The sequence below is a fragment of the Pleurodeles waltl genome, chromosome 7 (genome assembly GCF_031143425.1).
Source record: "Pleurodeles waltl isolate 20211129_DDA chromosome 7, aPleWal1.hap1.20221129, whole genome shotgun sequence".
Lineage (NCBI taxonomy): Eukaryota > Metazoa > Chordata > Amphibia > Caudata > Salamandridae > Pleurodeles > Pleurodeles waltl.
Genome location: NC_090446.1, coordinates 1260463338 through 1260483176, shown reverse-complemented (window position 1 = coordinate 1260483176; position 19839 = coordinate 1260463338). Strand labels below are relative to the sequence as shown.

General features: G+C 43.9%; 1 protein-coding gene across 5 annotated transcripts in view; it reads right to left on the bottom strand.

The window, feature by feature from the left end:
* LOC138246148 (cytosolic phospholipase A2 gamma-like) overlaps positions 1-19839 on the bottom strand; it is an 823362-nt gene that overhangs the window by 290759 nt on the left and 512764 nt on the right. For all 5 annotated transcript variants that reach the window (XM_069200427.1, XM_069200426.1, XM_069200424.1 and 2 more), the window contains one exon: positions 13603-13680. In XM_069200427.1, coding sequence (XP_069056528.1) covers positions 13603-13680 — 78 coding nt within the window. The remainder of the gene's footprint in view (positions 1-13602; positions 13681-19839) is intronic.

The following is a 19839-nucleotide window of genomic DNA, read 5'->3' as shown; positions in this document are numbered from 1 at the left end:
TATTCTATATCGATTAACCAGAGGATTCCAGGTTGACTATGAACACTTTGTCACATTTGTGGGGCAAGTAAAAGAAAGGCAATTCAAAAGAGAACCATCTCTCGATGGATATTCCTTTGCAATAAGATCTGCTGTGCAATGGCCAAGAAACAGTCTTTTGAGGGCTTAGGAGCTTACTCCACCAACCACTGTGCTAGCAAGAGGACTCCAAGTGCTGGCCATCTATCAAGCAGCTACATGGGCCTCACTGCACATGTTTGCTAAATACTGTTGCCTTGACGGTCAGCTTCAGTGAGATGGTGACTTTGCCTGATCAGTCCTCAAGGAATTCTAAGACTTAGACGGTCCGCAGACCAACTCTGGGGAGAGATTGTTTTGGGATCTATTCTACAGTAAGAAATCAGTGACTAAAAGTCTCTATCAGATGAACAAGTTACTTACCTTCGGTAGCCCTTTAGCTAGTGGAGATTCTATCTAGCCACAGATTGCTTACCGATTCACCATCCTCGCCGCTTCCCGCTCTGCAAACTGTCTTCTATTAAATACATCACGGGCACACAAGTCATTCCTCCTCAGGTTTGCTCTGTGATTCTGGGTTGGAAATAACAGTCAAGAACCAAGGTCAGAGCCCTGGGGTGGTGTCTATATAAGCACCGCGCACATCATTTCCAGCACAGACAATGCCGACGATGCCATGCCGAGCTGAATGACACCACCTACTGACGAGCAGGGGGGATTGCTCAAAAGTTTCTAAATCCAGTCTGAAGCATTGGGAATATTCCAAGGAGAAGAATACACCAGGTAAAGGGCCTGATTTAGATTTCGGCAGATTCGTTACTCCATCACAACGGTGACAGATAGCCGGTCCACTGAAATATAAATCCCATTATATGCTATATTTCGGCGCACAGGCTATCTGTCACTGTTGTGATTGATGGAGTAACCCATCCTATCTAAATCAGGCCACAAGTGTTACTGAAAGTAAGTAATTTTTTCTTTGGGGACTTTAGTCTAGCTCAGGGAAATGTGCTCTACGATGGTATGTTATCTTTATTGAGAGGGCATGAGTTGCAGTCTCTGCTAAAGTTTGAAATGAAAAGCTCTTCACAGTTGTGGAAATTGGTCATTCTTCCCACATTAAAAAGCAGTGACAAAGGTGTGACATGCATCTGTTCATTTAAGTCATTGTTTATCCAGCTGTGTCATGATTGCAGAGTGCATTTTTGTTTTGAGATTTCCTTTGTTTTAACAAAGTATGTTTTGTATAGACACCACTGTGTTTCTATTATTGCTAAATTATAGAGAGTGTGGTCTTAACATATTGGTTAAACATTTCCCAATAAGAACATTTATTGAAAACAGAACTATCCGGACATTGTCCTGAACATTGGGAGTGAACATTATTCTGCAGGACTGCAGCACAGGAATGGCATGTGAAACTTCGCATAATTGGATTATTTAGATGGTCAAAACAAGTATGTTCCTGTAACACAGTTACCCACTTTGTCTACATGCAAACTATTTAACGTTCCGATTGCCCTGATTTCCCTTGCATGTGCTAGTCCAGTGGACACATCAATTTCATCTTGTGCTGTTTTAGGACCCTGGATGCCCTTCTGACAGTCAATCACAAGTATGTTTTCATAAACAGCATACTGTTGGATATTACTACATGCACACCTTTCATTTATTTTTATTTTTGTGTGATGTGATGAAACCGATGAAAAGTTATTGCTGCACCAAGGAGCATATTTATACCTGTTTTTGCGCCAAATTTGATACTTTTTTACGCAAATTTAGTGCAAAACTATCTTCATATTTATAAGTTGGTGCTAGACCAGTCTAGCACCGAATTTATGTAGATAGAGTTATTTTTGGGACATGGAAACCTACTTTGCATCAATGAGATGCAAATTATGCGTTCCCGTGCAAAAAATGGCTCTATGGCCTTAGCGCCATATTTATTCCCCGTGCTAAAATCACGCACAGGGGGTGGAGGGATCAAATAATGATGCAAAGCTTGCGTTGCACCATTATTTAACGCCTGGGTCAGGGCAGGCGCTAGGGGACCTGTGGGCCTATTTCCATGGTGGAACACCATGGAATAAGCCCACAGGTGCCCTCACCATACCCAGGGACACCCCCACCCACACCAGAGGGACAGCCGGGGATGGGGTACCACATCTCAGGTAAGTATAGGAAAGTACAGGTAAGTATATATTTTTTTTAAAGTGCCATTGGGGACCATTAGGTTGGCACCCCTACACTGGGTGCAATGGCCATATCACTGGGGTGGTGGGCATGACTCCTGTCTTTTCAAAGACAGGAGTCATGTGGTATGGATGGTTTTGCATCAGAAAATGACGCTAGGAAGGTTAGAGTCCTTTTTTTTACTCTAACCTGCCTAACGTCATTTTTTGGTGCAAAACCCCCTTCTTCCATACTGCCAGCCCCCCTCAACTAATCTCATTTTTTGGAAGCTAGCCTACCCTTTGCACCAGCTTGTGCCATTCTATAAATATGGTGTCCGGCTGGTGCACAGAATTGGTGCAAGCTGTTGCTAAACTTTATGGAGCAAAACTGCGTTAGTGCAGTTTTGCACCAAAAAGTATAAATCAGTGCCCAAGTCTGCCTCAGGCGCCTGCCCTTCCGAGTTTGGTAACAACGGCAGCATAAATTGGTTAACAGTTAACATTTCTTTTGTAGCACTTAGTAATAGGAGAAATGCGACTTTAAGTGTGATTAGCTTATTATTAACATGAGAATAATATGCACCTCCCAACACCTTCTGGTCCCTTTGCAGTGGAGCGTATGCTAAGGAACATCCTCCTTCAGGTAATGTGCCACTGGTCTACTGGGAAACTCCAGATTACTCTGTTCTGTTTTGCCTTGATCGCGCTAATACTGAATGTGGAAAGTGTGGCAGTAGAATTGAGTACAAAAACTGCTTGGTTTAAATAATTTTATCAGCAAAAATTATAGTACCCTAGATAACTCTTACTGTTTTCCGTTTGAGAATGGGGACAAATATAAAAAAATCATTACAACTAGGTTTCTATTTTATCTTGGCAAAGTATTAAAATAATAAGGGGCATATTTATACTCCGTCTTCGCCGAATGTGCGTCAAAGATTTTGACGCACATTCGGCACAAACCTTGCCCCATATTTAAACTTTGACGCCAGAGCCCTAGGATGTCAAAATCCCGCTGTGTGCGGCATTTTCTGGATGTGGAAAACCACCTTGCGTTAATGATATGCAAGGTAGGTGTTCTCGTCCAAAAAATGACTTAAAAGCCCGTGCGTCGTATTTATGGTACCGGGCAAAAATCCCGCTCGGCCGGGAGGCGGAGGCAGAAAATGATGCTCAGGCCGATTTGCGTCAAAAATTAACGCCTTGGGTCAGGGCAGGCGTTAAAATGGGGCAAACACACCTTTATTTAATCAGAACACACAGAAGCAACAGCAGAGCAGCAAAAGGAAGACATGGAGGTGCTTCTCATCCAGCGTGCATGCTGGATGACGCAGAGCACAGCAACAACAACAGCAGCTTCCACAACACCAGCAGGGACCCCAAAGGCAACGCAGAAGGCAGGAGAGGATATTCCGCACCAGGACAACCGTTCATGGCCTCAGGGAACATGACATCATCCAGAGGTGCAGGTTGAACTGGCAAGCCATTCAGCAGCTGCTGCGCAACATTGAGCCACAGTTGGCACCCAGCTTGCTGACACGCCGCATTATCCCAACAGAAACCAAGCTGCTAGCTGTACTACACATGTTGGCAAGTGGCTCTTTTCAAACCACTGGCACCCTGGTTGCTGGGATATCACAGCCATCATTCTCTGCCTTCCTGCCCAAGGTACTGGATGCCATCATCAGACTCACACCACACCACATCTGCTTCCCAAACACACAGCAGAAGCAGCAGGAGACAAAACAGGGGTTTTACCTCATTAATGGATTCCCACACGTCCTTGGTGCTATTGACTGCACACATGTACACCTTGTGCCACCTGCTGCAACTGAACATCTATACCACAACAGGAATCACACACACTCCATCAATGTGCAGGCCATTGTCGATCACCAAGGATTGATCACCAACATCATGGCAAAGTATCCTGGGAGTGTACATGACTCATTCATCTTCCGTCACTGTACAATCAATCAACACTTCGAGGATGGACGATATGGCAATGGACTACTTGTTGGTAAGCACAGAAACCTACTTATATACACACTGCACAGCAACCCTATAGGACAAACAACATATACACCACGACAGCAACATGTGAACAGGAACACACTGAGGTCGTGACACCGCTAGGCATGTTTGATAGGTCTGCAGTGAACCTGTCACACATCTGAAATTGGTGTACAGTCATATGTTAAGACGTCAATAATCACAACGTGTGGAAAGGTTTGGCTAATTGTCACCTTGCAAAATGTAAACGTGTCACTGATGTTTAAATTAATCCATTGCATATGTCTAAAAGTATGAGATGCCCAGGGTACATAGATGCTAACATGTTACCACCACTGTCAAATTGAATTTGTGTATGGAACTATCATCTCACCCCAGTGAAGACACAGGAACACCTGTATCACAAGTCACAATGCTTGGTAGTACACACTGTACTGCAAATCCCAAAAACATACTGCTGACAACCGGTCAGCAGGCAAACACTCGTTCAGCCAAGGAAACAACCCAATGCAGATGGTACATCCTAGAAGCCAAGGAATCAACACAATAACACAAAAGAGTCACAGACAACACAAGACAACTACTGCCATACAAGGTGATATTAATGGAGCAAGCTACATCAACATGATCTCAATCATTTTCTCTTTCAGCTGATCAGGGGTATGGGATCTAGCCATGGATTATGACACCATTTGGCAACCCAAGCACTGCAGCAGAGCGTGCCTACAATGAGGCACATAGGAGGACACGCACCATAGTTGAGAGGACCCTTGGCATCCTCAAGTCGAGATTCAGGTGCCTCAACATCACTGGTGGCTGCCTCCTATACTCACCAGAAATGGTCTGCAAGATCATTTGAACATGTGCCATCCTGCACAACATTTGTGTACAAAGGAACATTCCCCTATTAGAACCAGAGCCACAAATGCCTGAAGAGGAAGAAGAGAAGGATGCTGGCCTGCAACATGAGGGGAACCAACAAAACACAGCTGCTGGATTGCGTAGGTGACAACAAATATTGTGAACAATTTCTTTTGAAACAACTCACCATCACCACTGTATCAACATATGTAAAAAAACACCCATAATAATCACCATATCATGGTCTGGGTAATAATTTTTGCTCACCTTTATCTCTAACTATCAGAATAAGAGTGTCGCCTCATGGAGCATTGAGGACATACCGATCAGGACACAGAAATTTCCAAAGCAATTGTCATGCGTATTATACAACAGTCACATTCACACACACTGTAAATGACATATATCCTGTAAATTTCACCTTTGAAGGGCAATAGCAGAGTACCACACCTATTTCACACATACATGTTGGCAACATGGTTCATCGCAGCATATGGCACACAAGTAAGACACCATCAGTCAATAAGGGAAAAAAAAGGCTCATACATGAGGCAGTGGATGTGCTATTGCATTGGGAACAGGTATGTATGACCAGACCCTTGACAGCAGTAAGTCGTACAGCACCTATCTTTTCAAGGACTATCTGGGACTAGAATTCCATCTAAGCAGAACATAGACAGCACAAGTGCCACACCTATGACAAGCATTGTGCACATGACATTCCATGTACATGTCAGCCCATGTCCTAAGTCCTGACACACCCATGCTCCTGGTCTCACCCCACCTGTCTTAAGAGGTCCCTGTAATGGTAATATGTGTACCCAGACACACAGACTAACAATAGTAATCCAGTGTGCTTCACCCTTTAGTATGGTATGTCATAGTCATTGTACATCTGTATGCATGGACGTCAGGTTAAATTATGCACTGGCTTGTAGTCTCTAAGCCCTGTTCTCATCTGTATTTTTCTTCCCATGTGAAAGGTACTGATGGCCATTTGAACTAGAATCTCACCTACAGGACTTGTGAGAAACTGATGCAACACACACCTGTAAGCACCTCCATACTTCTATGACCCCCTGATAGCTCCCTGAGGCTAGTAGGTGCAGGGAGCATAATACCTGCACATGTGTGGGTATGCTATTGGTCCTGTGTGTTGTGCGCTTCAGCATGGGTTGTAGCTCATCTATCAGGTCAAGTACCATGGATGAGCTTAACCTGTACTTATCATAAATTTCCTCCTCAGTCTGGTCAAAAAAGGGTGATGCACACTCTGAAAATGCACTTCTGTCTCCTCCTCTCTCTCCTCAAACCTGCCAAGATCCTCATTCTCCTCGCCATGACTTAGAGTGCAGCCATTGTGGAAGAGGGGCTGAGGCATTCTGAGCCTCTTTATATAGGTTGCACCTGGTTACTACCTGGTTTCAGTTTGTGGTAAATTACATGTGCAAACGGGCATTCTGCGAATATTCGTAATTTACGATTTTTTGCTACATCGCATTGTGAATCCGTTTTTGCGTGTTGCAATCTGCATCTGGCAAATAGCAGCATGATTTAGGAGATCGCTATATGCGATTTGCTATTCTGTATCGCAATTAGCGTTTCGCAAAAAGCGATTCGGTAAATCATATTGCTGTTTGCGATACGCTGTTTGCAACACGCTAATTCGTGTCTCATTTGCAAAAAATCACGAAGTTTGCGATTTCTTATTTTCCCACTGCGAATGCCTTTCATACATCGTGAAACGTGTTTTTGCATTTGCAAACAGACATTCGCACTGTTTGCGAATGCAAAAACGCTTGATACATCTGGCCCGAAATGTGAACTAATTCATATATATATAGATGGCAAGTGTTATATAACTAGAAAGCACAAGTATCTTAAAGTGCAAGAAATAGGGCTAAATGTACATGGGAAATGTTTTAAAAATGATTAGCACAAATATCTAGGACTGCAAAAATAAATAGTGAACCTAGTAACCGATCAACAAATGAAGTGAGGGCTATTGGTGCAAACCAATATTGTATCACAATTTCCTCATTCCTGCACTAACTCTTTATTAATCATATTGGAGGTTGTTACTTTGTCATCATATTTAAGCCATTTTGGAGCGATGGAGCATGTATACAGGGACCAACATAGGCTCACTAAACAAAAGTATCTTGATCCTGTGAGGAGCAGACTAAAGTGATGTATCAGTGTTGATTCCCACACTGAAGGCCCTGCAGTTGCAAAGATGTGCTGATTTTCTCCATGCACTAGCACTGATGTGTTGGGTCTCAGATGCAGCAGTTCCAAAGGTGATGCGTCAAAGTCAACGTGCGATGGGGAGGTGATGCATTGATTCTGATCCACGCAATGGGGTTGATGTGCCGGTTCCGACCCACACAAGTATATTGCTCCCAGACATTACCATAACAAAGGGTCTATTTTTTGCCTTGATGGGTGATTCAGACTTGATGGGGGCAGAGCTGTCACATATCACACTTGCACTTCAAAGGCACTGGCCAGCTCACACACAAAAGACATCACACTGGCCTGGTTTGCCCCTAGAGGGACTTGGACCATAGCAGGAAGTCAGGACATTCCAGACACTTCTGTAAGGGGAAAACACATGATGTTTCTTCCAGATCACAGTGGGAACCAGGGATAAAGAAGCATTGGCAAAGCCAATAGGTCTCGTCAATCCGAGAGCTTCAGGCGTTGGCACTGTAAATGTATTAGTGTACGGCTGTGGGTTTGCTTTTACTAACATACACAAATGCATCAACATTGCCAAAGCCTATAGCCCTTAGGTTACTGAAACCTATTGGTTTGGCCAATGCTTGTTTTATTTATGTTTCACAAACATATTCAATATGTAAAAAAAAGCTGGACCCTTTCAGGTAACAGCTGCTCTCAATGAAGTGTTTAACATCATGTCCTAAATGTAGCCTGCCATCGCCCCACTTGAGTTAATGACAGAAACTGTGCCACCAATAGGATTATGATATTTTTATGCCTCAGGTAATTACTGGAAGAAAATAACACATATGGGAAAGACACAGCAAAGAAAGATGGAGCTGAAGGGGCAGGGAGTACATGTAAATGGATGAAAGAGGCCAAAGATTGCTTTAAGATTACGCAGCCTCAATATTCTGTGCTCACACATTTAAATGCAGCAGCCGCATTTTTCAGAGGAGGAATTTAAAGTAACTGGTAAAAAATTAAAGTACTGAAACTAACAGGGCACATCATGGCTCCCACATGCTAAAAACATAAGTGCATGCCGTTGCTTCCAAGCTGAAAATCAGCATGCAGTTGGGCCTGGATAAAGCACACCTTTGGTTTACTTGGAAGCAGTGCTTAACTTGAGCTGGTGTTCTTGTAAACAGTGCCTAATTTGTACCAGTGTTCTTGTAAGTAGCGCTTAATTTGAGACGGTGCTTTCTGGTGTGGGGCACACTCATGGTCCCACACTTATTTTCACCATCAGGCATTTAAAGTAGGGAAAAAAGGCAGGGGAAGAGAAAAATGAAAAAGAGGCACAAAGTTAGAAAACAGAAAGCTGCAACAGTGAGCTGAAGGGGCAAGGAGGGGCTGAAAATTGATTAAAGAGACCTGAGATGCCTTTAGGATTAAGGTGCCTCAGCATTCAGAACTTAGTTTTCTGCATCAGGCATTTACTGTAAACATAAGAAACATATAAGAAAGAAGGGGAAAGAGAAAAACAAAAAAGTGTCACAAAATGTGAAAGCAAAAGCAATATTACCAAAACAATTACAAAACTCTGTATACTTGTCCCAAAAAAAAGTTCAATTCAAAGTAACTGGTAAATATGTAAAGCACTGAAACTAACAGGGCACAAAATGGCTCCCACATGCTGAAAACAGAAGCGCATGCCTTCGCTTTCAAGCTAAAAGTCAGACTGCAGTGTAGACTTACCCCTGTTTAAGTATGTTATGAAAAGTGGCAGCAACACATAACCAGCGCTCCTAACGTGTATCTGTACCGTCCCCAATCGAAAACAAAAAAAGTATTCCCAAAACAATGGAAGAAAATGCCCACTCTGTATGTTTAGCAGAAGTTGGGGTGTGTGCTCGTGGAGGGCTAAACCCCAGAAGAGGCATGACGTGTGCATGCCCTTGTCAAATTAGGAGAATGCAAAATAGAGCTGATGATGCCAGCAAATGGCAAGCCTGTAGGCGGCCTGAATCCCACATTGTAGATACAGCATGTCTTAGTTCAAGAGAGCACCTGCGTACTGTCTACAGCCGAGACCTAAAAAGGGACCCTCAGATCCATTCTTCAGTACACTCCTGGACCTGTGTATACTACAAAAGAAGGACTGCCCCGATGCCAGATGACTACCCTGTTAACTGAGGCCTGCCCTGCTGCTTGAGAAAGAAGACTGGACTGGCACCCTTCATCCCAGTCTAAAGTGATTCCAAGGGTCAGATGACTGAACTCCTGCTCAAGCTCCAGAGGCCTCTTTGCAGCTGCCCAGCTAATTTGCTGCAAATGGACCTGCTTGGCCTTGCAAATGGACCAGCCTTAGCCTTGTTTGCCTCTGCTGGAGTTAGTTCCTCATCCTCAGGAAGTGCCCCTGAGGTCCTGGACCCTTGATGTGGCATCCGTTCAGCTTCTTTTAAAGGAAAAGTTAAATCCTGAAGTTTTGGACTCTTCATGACCATGAATGGGCCTGTTTGCAACTAGATCTCACCACCCATGCTGACCATCAACATGCCCAGTGAACCAAACTATTTGTGCTACAGCAATGGCCAGTGATGACCAGTAGTGTGCAAGATCTGCACTTTGCACTACAGCTTCGACAGCATACGGTGAGCATCAATGTACATCTCCAGCAATGATCATTCATGTAACCCGACATGATCTTCATGCTACAGTGATGACCGCCTGTGATGCCTGACCTGCTCTATGCGCTACAGCAATGACCATCGATGGTACTTTACTTTCTCCTTGAGATTTCCTCCACCAAAAAGGGAACTGTTTATGCTGGACTTTAGAAAGTAATGCTTTAGTGCGATCACCTGATCCCTGTATCTGGCCCATGCTCCATTATGGTCAGCATGAACATGTGGTTTTCACACAATCTGGCACGACCAAGTAACCACAAAAGGAAATTTGTTCTTTTAGGAGGTAGACTTACCTTAAATCTTTGAAATTACATATCTCCATTCTACTGATAAGATGTTTGTCATTTTGCTGTAAAAAAATGTTATTTAGTTTTCTAAATTGATGTGGGATTTTTCTTGTGCTGTGTTTCCACTGTTTTACTGTTTGTGTGCTGCATACATACTTTACATCTCTAAGTGTAGCCTGACTGCTTTGTGCCAAGCTACCAGAAGGTTGAGCACAGGTTAATTTAGTGACTTTTTGTGGTTTGCCCTGACATGGATTGGGGCTGTTGCTTGAGTCGGATTCCACCCCCCCCATTAACCAGCACCCAATTTCTCCCCATCCTATTGCAACTGGTATTACATAATTCTTAGACCTTGCATTTTTTAGATTCAGATTTAACTGATTCATAGCTGCTGGCCCTAGGTATTCTCAAATTTATCTCTAGAATGAGAAATCTCTCAGCTGGGTAAATCCTGCATCTAAAACTGTTCAACATTGCTTCTGGAAACCTATGTATCTAGATTCACGTATGATCAATCGAAACATGGACAACAATAGTTAATCCCCAGAGCAGCAAATGCATCTTAGTACACAACTGAAGAAACTCTTTTATCTTTGAAATAGGGTTCCACCGTTCCCAACCTGTAAATACAGTCACTGAAAACTTTGATTCTAAGCTGCCCAGTACTCAGGTGACAGTAACATCAACAAAGTAAAAATGCCCCAGTGCAGTGCAGTTCCAAGTAGAAATTACTGTGCAGGTCCCATTTTTCAGGCAGTAAAACCAAACGGGATTCAACACTGCATGATATTTTACCCCATTCATTTACCACCTGCTCTGAGCAGGTAGTATATGTGTGCACATACCCGTGAGTGGAGCTTGGAGTTGAGGGAAAGGGATGGGAGAAGGAGAGGGATGGAGGTTTTGGAAGCAAGGTCTTGGTATCCGATAAGAAAAAAACACTGCTACTGCAGCCAAACCCTCATGCTATTTTTCCAGCAGGAATTACTAGCTGGACAAATTAGGCCCACCATTGTTAATACCGCCAGGTGTGCAAAAACCTAACCACTAATAATTAGGTGGAACGACAATAACACAAGAAAACATGCATTCATTGTGTGTTAATGTGGCTCAGCCTAACTTGTAATGAGGTCCCTTATCCAACAAGTGTCAAATGGATTTAGGAGAGATGTTTAATCAGCAATGCAGTAGTACCTTTCTGCCCTGGAGTCTCACTGGTATCCCCTTGCCTATTTCATCTTAGATATTTAAAAATCTTTATTGTAAAATTTTGAGTTTTCATTTAAAAAAAGCACCTAATAATCTATTTTACTGTACAAGTCGCAAGGACGTTCTATAAGGGCTACTGTCAGTTTTTACCGCAGTTCTGCTCTTAGATATGTCTTTGAAGCTTTAAAGCATTGCTCCAGTGATTTCTTCATAATAGCAATACTCTTCTTTTTCTGTTAAAGTTCCTAATCCTCCCTGGTACTCTGGGTGCCTTGCTGGTATTGCAGACTTGTGGTGGGGAAATCTCAGAATGACCTTTTTTTTGTGCTTTTAGGGCAGTTGTGGCAGAGACATTAAAACATCCTCCCTTATAAACATTCCACTCCTAATTTTTCTGCTTTTACAACTGACATTGACAAATACTTTCTCCGGTGGCCTTGTTTCTGTATGGCCCCTTAGTATTAGTTGTTTATGTTTCGAGACAGACCATATTCCCCAGTATCAAAAACTCACTGGATAACCATAAATGAAAGGTGGTCTGCTACTGTATTAAAAGCTATTAGACATCGTAAAGAAGACCTCGCTTATCTTCCCCACTAGGGCAATATCACAGACATTCACAGGTCTAATGACAGCCTGGGGTGAGATTACGTATAGGCCCTCATTATCACCCTGGCTGACGGGGGAGAAGTGGCGGTAATACCGCCAAAAGGCCGGCGAAAAAGAAAATGGAATTATGACCATGGCGGTTACTGCCATGGTTATCCGCCACTTCTCCACTCTGACCGCTGGGCTGGAGACTTCGGTCTCCAGCCCAGCGGCCATCACCAGACCACCGGCGGTATCACGACCCTGCATACCGCCATGGATTTCGAGTGGTTTGGAACCGCCATTAAATCCTTGGCGGTAGGCACTATCAGTGCCAGGGAATTCCTTCCTTGGCACTGATAGGGGTCTCGGCCACCCCCCCACCCCGAGTCCTCCCCCCAAGCCACCCCCTGCAACCTCCCAAAGGTGGCAGGACCCCCCTACCAACCCCTACCCCCAACATTGAAACACACCCCCACCCTACACGCATACAGACACCACCATTACACATACCCACACAAATACCCACAAACATACCAACAGACACACACACACATACATACAGACATACATGCACACATACTCACAGACATACAAACAGACAGACACAAACACATTTTCAAACACACAACACCCCCAGCATGCATACACGCACTCACACACCCCCTCTACATACTCACACGCACACCCCAATGCACGCACGCAACACCCCCTACCCCCTCCCCTAACGGACGATCAACTTACCTTGTCCGTTGATCCTCTGGGAGGAGAGGGAAGGGGACGTCACCAGAACACCGCCACACCAAATCATGGGATGTGATTCGGTGGGCGGTGTTCTGATGACGGGGAGGTGGAGCAACCTCCACTTCCCCGCCGACCGCCAATATGGCTGCTGGCAGCTCTCCATCCGAAAAAGGACAGTCATAATACGCCGCGCAGAAAACCTCCTGCACTGGCAGTCTTCAGCAAGGCGGTTCCTCAGCGGTCTTCGAAGAAGACCACAGAGGTCATAATGAGGGCCCTAGTTTCTCATAACATCCCACACACTCATAAGTCTCCTGATTCTGTAGTCAAGCCTGGATTGTGCCACAACTTGCAGTTCCTAAGATCCTCTTTTAGAAACTGGTGTTGGTTCCGATAGTTATCTACTCCTGGCACATGTCCCAATGTGTGGATCACTATGCCTGTTCTTGTGTCACTAAGTGGTGTGGGATTGATATTTGGAGGACATGTCTCAGATGTCCCTCAGTTTCACAGACATCGTCTCTTCAGTATGTCACTTCAGTCTCCGTAAATGTATCAATTTTTTCAGTCGTATGTGGTGGTATGGATCCCTTTGACAGGCTAGTTCTCGCCTCAGTAGGTCAAATCTTGAAGAGAATCTTACGCACAGATGACAGAAGAAAATAATGTGACAGTCTGCCAAGCAGTGACTGATGCGGAACTTGAAAGCAAACAACTCCACTTGCAGCAATGGACACATTCCTTGGCTTTTCAAAAGCCATACAACATTTTGGCCCTGCCTTCAGTGTGTTTCTTTGGCCTTCACTTCTCGCAGTAATAAAATTACAAAGAAAATTATTAAAAGGCACATACCTCTTTCAAGAAAGACAGTGTCCAGTAATGGAACTAACACATTTCCAGCTGGATCTTTAAGGATCTTCACAAGTAAAGCTTTAATAAAAGACACAGATATTGTAACATTAGTCTAAAGAAGTGAAAATATTTCTCAGAACCAATTTATTCTTCAGTAACGATGGCTACCCCTGATCTACAAAACAGGGAAATAAAAAAAAGGATCAATTGAGCATGAAAAGAGAACTCAAGACAGAGACAGAAAAAAGTAAAATACAGAGGTATGTCAAATGCAGCAAAGGCGAAAGGACACTCGATCTTTGCAGACTAAACATGTTACAAGTTTTTATTTGGATAATCAGTAGGGATAACCATTTACCACCACACACATCTGGATATTTTTTCAAACATCTTTGTGTATTTGGGTATTGATTTCAAGAAGTACCTTCTTATGCCCTACATTTTCCATTACTGCTTCCTAGTGTATTGCTCAGGGTCCATTCCTATCTTGCAAAGAATGTTGTCACTTTTTGGAGATGCTCAAACAAAGGTGCAAAGTTGCATAACACTAGCACACCAAGCCACCAACAGCTGTCATCATTATAAGGCAAACTGTCTTATTCCCTGCCTGGATATTATTATAGTTTAATATGGACATCCCCACACACTATGAACAGTAAATTATTAGAATGGAAATTCTCACATTGACATCCTATACAAAGGGTGGAATTCAATCACAGTGTCAAGCATACATGGTAGAGAAGTATTGGGACACCTTTGCGATGCAATGCTATTTACCCCACAAATTACGGCACTCATGACATCTTAATATCAATGTATTATGTGCAATAACATTTTTGACTAAAAAAACTGCATGGCGGGGGCGTAAGCTATAGTCAATCAATCAATTAGTCAGGGAACTTGTAAATCGCACTACTCACCTGTGAGGGTCTCAAAGCACTGAGGGGGGGCTGGTACTGCTCAAACAGCCATGTCTGGAGATATCTCCTAAAGGTAGGGAGGTCCTTGGACTGATGCAGGTGGGTGGGAAGAGTATTCCACATCTTGGCAGCGAGGTGCAAGAATGATCTGCCGGCCGGTGGTTGTTCGGCGGATGCGTGGACAGTGATGAGGACAAGGTCGGTGGAACGAAGCTGTCGGGTCAGGGTGTAGAAGGAGAGCCGACTGTTAAGGTATTCTGGTCCGGTGTTGTGCAGTGCCTTGTGAGTGTGGGTGAGGAGTTTGAAGGTGATTGTCTTGTTGATGGGAAGCCAATGCAGGTCTCTCAGGTGGGCTGTGATGTGGCATTGGCGGGGGATGTCCAGGATGAGGCGTGCAGAGGCGTTCTGGATGCATTGCAGTCTTTTTTGGAGTTTGGCCATGATTCCTGCATAGAGGTCATTGCTGTAGTCCAGGATGAGTCCCAGGTTGCATGCATGGCCGGTGGGTGGCTGTGCGGTTCCCATTGTGGCAGGCCACCAGGAGTCATCCAATGCGGAGGGGGTCGAGCCAAAGATGAGGACCTCAGTCTTGTCGGAATTAACTTTTAGGCAGCTGTTCTTCATCCATTCGGCAATGGCATTCATTCCTTCCTGGAGGTTGGCCTTGGCGGTGTCCTTGGTGAGGGAGAAGATCAGCTGGGTGTTGAGGTTGTGAGATCGGGTGATGTTAGCGAGCAGAGCCATGTCGATGTTGAAGAGGGTCGGGCTGACGGACGAACCCTTGGAAACGCCGCAGATGATATTGGTGGCTTCAGAGCGGAATGGAGGGAGGTGGACTCTCTGAGTTCTGCCGGTGAGAAAGGAGGTGATCCAGTCCAGGGCTCTGTTGCAGATTCCTGCCTCACTGAAGCGTATGTGTAGGGTGTGGTGGCAGATAGTGTTGAACGCGGCTGAGAGGTCCAGGAGGATGAGGGCTGCGGGTTCGCAGTTGTCCAGAGTGGTTCTGATGTCATTGGTGGTGGCGATTATGTCAGTTTCAGTGTTGTGGTTGCTGCAGAATCCGGATTGGGATGGGTCCAGAGTGTTGTTTTCCTTGAGAAAAGGGGTCAGTTGTTTGTTGAAAATTTTCTCTAGGACTTTTGGTGGGAAAGGAAGCAGGGAGATGGGCCAGAAGTTCTTGAGATCTTTTGGGTCTGCCTTAGGTTTCTTGAGGAGGGTGTTGATCTCAGCGTGTTTCCAGCTCTCCGGGATGGTGGCGGAGTCAAAGGAACTGTTGATGATCTTCCGGAGTTGGGGTGTGATGATGGAGCTTGCTTTGTTGAAGATATGGTGAGGGCAGGAGTCCGATGGTGAGCTGTAGTGGATGGTGTTCATGATTTTGATGGTGTTCTTGTTGTTGACGTGGGTCCAGGAAAGCAGGAGGGTAGTGGGTGGTGCACCTGTGGTGTTGGTGGTTGACAGGGGGGATCTGAGTACTGAAGCTGTCATGGATGTCTGCGATGTTGCAGTGGAAGAAGGTGGCTATGGAGTCGCAGATGTCTTGTGATGGTGGGATGTCGTTGACGTTGGAGCCTGGGTTGGAGAGTTCCTTCACGATGTTGAAGAGCTCCTTGTGGCTGTGTGCATTGTTGTCGATGTGTTCTTTGAAGGCAGTTCTCTTGGCGGTTTGGATGAGCTGGTGGTGTCTGCGGATGGCGTTCTTGAAGGCTGTGTGGTTGTCCAGTGTCTGATCTTCGCACCACTTGTTTTGGAGTCTTCGGGATGTTTGCTTAGATTCTTGGAGGTCGGTGGTGAACCAGAAGCCCTTTCTGTCAGTGCATCACCTTAAGGCAAGAGCTATAGTTACTTGAGATAACTATAACAGGTGAATGTCTATGGTTTTGCATGTTTAAAATGTGAGTCTAACTATAATGTCCCTGTAACTTTGTTTTTTTAAGTGAATTTCTATGTTTTTTAAATTATATTTCCTAATTATTATATAAAAATATATATATATATATGTATATATACATATACATTTTTTCACTGAAAAAAACAAAGATTACAGGGACGCTATAGTTAGATTCTGAATTTGCTCGTACAAAACCATAGAAATTCAGCAGTTATTGTTAGAGTTCTTTCAAGTAACTATAACTTGCGCCCTAAGGTAACTATAACCTGCGCCTTCACCATGCACATCACTCCACATATATTATTGATGGCATCTTCTATGCCATCTTCATATTATCACTGCAGCATTTGTAATAAAATTATTGATGAGACAACTGTGCATTGCAAGGGCGCTAGTTAAAGTTACCCAACGGAGAGGAGAATCATGCAAGAAGACACAGATCTTATAATCAAACAGATACGAGATGTGAAAGTGTGTTATGACTTAATGCATAATTTAGACGATGCGATAGAACATCTATCGAAGTACTGGAAGAAATGGGAATTAAAACAAATGACCATACTCACAGTCACTTTATACCAAAATATAAATTCCATGTCATTTTAGTACCAGGAAACAAAATTGATCTATTTCATCAAATGGTTATAACTGATTTGGAGAAACTACTGAATAAAAAGTAATCTAAAAAACATGAGACTTTAACTCTGCTGGAAAGAAAGGCTTTACAACAACTTATCGTCAATGATCGTATAATCAGACAAGGGAGAAAATATTGTGATTTAAATCTCAAAGATTACTTAACAGAAGCAATGAGACAATTAAGGGATGTTTAAAGTTATGAAAAACTGACTAATAACCCTATAAACCAAATAATACAGTAAGTTAAAAGTACATTGGAAAAATGGCATCAAGAATCATTAATTAATGAAGAGGAATTCAAATATCCATGATCTAACTATCCCACAATGCCAACTATATATTTTCTTCCTAAAATTCACAAAACTCTTAAAAATCCACCTAGGAGTCCGATTGTCTCAGGGTGTTGTTCTATACTTGAAATATATTGAAATATGTGGATTTCCACATTGTTCCATTAGTCACATCCTTGAGTCTGTATACTAAAGACACAGGAGACTTCCTGAGAACCATTGAAAACATACAATGGCAATCGAGTTACAATCTAGTGACTGTAGATGTCATATCATTATATACATCAATTCGACATGAAGTGTGTTTGAAAGCATTAAGTTACTTTTTGAGACAGAGGAATATCAAAGAAACAAGACACTCTGAAATGCTTCCAGAAATGGTGGAATTGTGTCTCAACAATAACATCTTCATATTTTATAAGGCCATTTACAGACAAGGACATGGGGCTGCCATGGGAGTTTCTCTCTCCCCCAGCTACGCAAAACTAACGTTGGGCTGGTGGGGATGAGAGATTGCATGACAGGAGAATCACTTTGAACATCTGAACAGGGTAGTCTTATGGCTGCGCTACATAGATGATTTATTTCTGATTTTGGATGGCACAAAGGATGAATTTGATACTTATTTTGAAATTTTGAATCACAACAATTGAGGACTAAGTTTCACATATAATATCAATGACAAACAAATTGATTTTTGGGATATTCGTGTCTATATAGAGGATAGTCAGATCCATACAACCATCTTTAGAAAGGCTACTGCTACAATAGCATTTTGCATGGGACAAGTTTTAATCCTAAACACCTACTCAAAAGTATTCCATTTGGAGAATGTATACAAACCAGACACAACTGTTCAAATGATAAAGAAATGGAAATTCAATTTGCAAATGTAAAAAAATGGTTTACTCATAGTGGTTATCCACGAGCAAATATTGAATTAGATGCCAAAAGAGCCAAAATGACAACTCGATGTAGGAAAGTAGCCTCTTTCTAGCATAGTTACCCTAACTTTGTCCTGTTTGTCAGTGTGTGTGACTGTGCCTACTGGGACCCCAGTAGTTATGCTCTCTCCCTTAAATTATGGTTATTGCATGCTGGTAATCCAGTATTTCACCCACAATTGGCATACTAGTGCCCCCTTATAAGTCCCTAGCATATGGTATTGCGGTACCCAGGGCATTAGGGTTCCAGGGGATCCCTATGGGCTGCAGCATATCTTTTGCCACCCATAGGGAGCCCATGCAAAGGCTTCTACAGGACGTCCATTGCAGCCTGTGTGAAAAGGTGCATGCATCCTTTCACTGACATTCACACTGCAGCAGATCACTTATTAGTCACCCCTATAGTAGGCCTTCCAGCCCTGAGGGCAAGGTGCAGAGTACCTGTGTGTGAGGGCACCCCTGCACTAGCAGAGATGCACCCACGACCTTCAGGACCATTTTTCCAGACTTCGTGAGTGCGGGGACGCCATTTTAAGCTTGTACTGGACATAGGTCACTACCTATGTCTAGCTACATAATGGTAACTTCGAACATAGGCATGTTTGGTATCAAACATGTTGGAATCATACCCCAATGCTTTTGCAAGTTGTATGATTCCATGCACCCTGGCGGCTCCTTAGAGGACCCCCTTTATTGCCATCACAGCCTTCTGAGGCTTTCCAGGCAGCCCCAGCTGCTGCCACCTCTTAGACAGGTTTCTGCCCTTCTGTTGCTTGAGCAGCTCGAGCTCAAGAAAGGCAGAACAAAGGAGTTCCTTTGGGAGAGGGGTGTTACACCTTCTCCCTTTGGAAATAGGTGTTACAGGCTTGGGAGGGGCTGCCTCCCAGAGCCTCTGGAAATGCTTTGAAGGGCACAGATGGTGCCCTCCTCGCATAATCCAGTCTACACTGGTCAGGGCCCCCCAGACCCTACTCTGGCACTAAACTGAATGACGTAAAGGGCAGTGACCAATCCCCTGTCCATCACCATCCCCGGGGTGGTGCTCACAGCTCCTCCAGAGGGTCCCTTGGTTTTGCCATCTTGGATTCCAAGTTGACAGGGAACTCTGCGAGCATCTGAGTGGCCAGTGCCTGCAGGTGATGTTTAGTTGACCAATACCCCTTTCAGGGCTTTTTAGGGTATCTCTTGTGGGTGGTTCTTCAAATTCGGATTGCAAGACTCCAGCAGGAATCCTCTGCATCCTTTACTTCACCTTCTTACCGAAGAAACTGCATCTGGACCCTCCAGGGACTCTACAACTCTGCAGCAAAAAAGCAAAGATGACTTCTGCAACATTGTATCCTCAGCTCCTGCCAGCAACTGCAACTGTTAGCAGGTCATGCATCTTCCGAGGACTGCCTGTCTTCAGCCTGCACCAGAAGAATGAAGGAATCTCCCTTGAAGTGAAGGAGTCATTTCCCTGCTTCAGCAGGCACCTCTCTGCAGTGATGACCAGTGGCTTGGGTCCCCTCTCCTGAAAAAAGTGCATTGATCCAGCATCAAGTGTGGTGGAC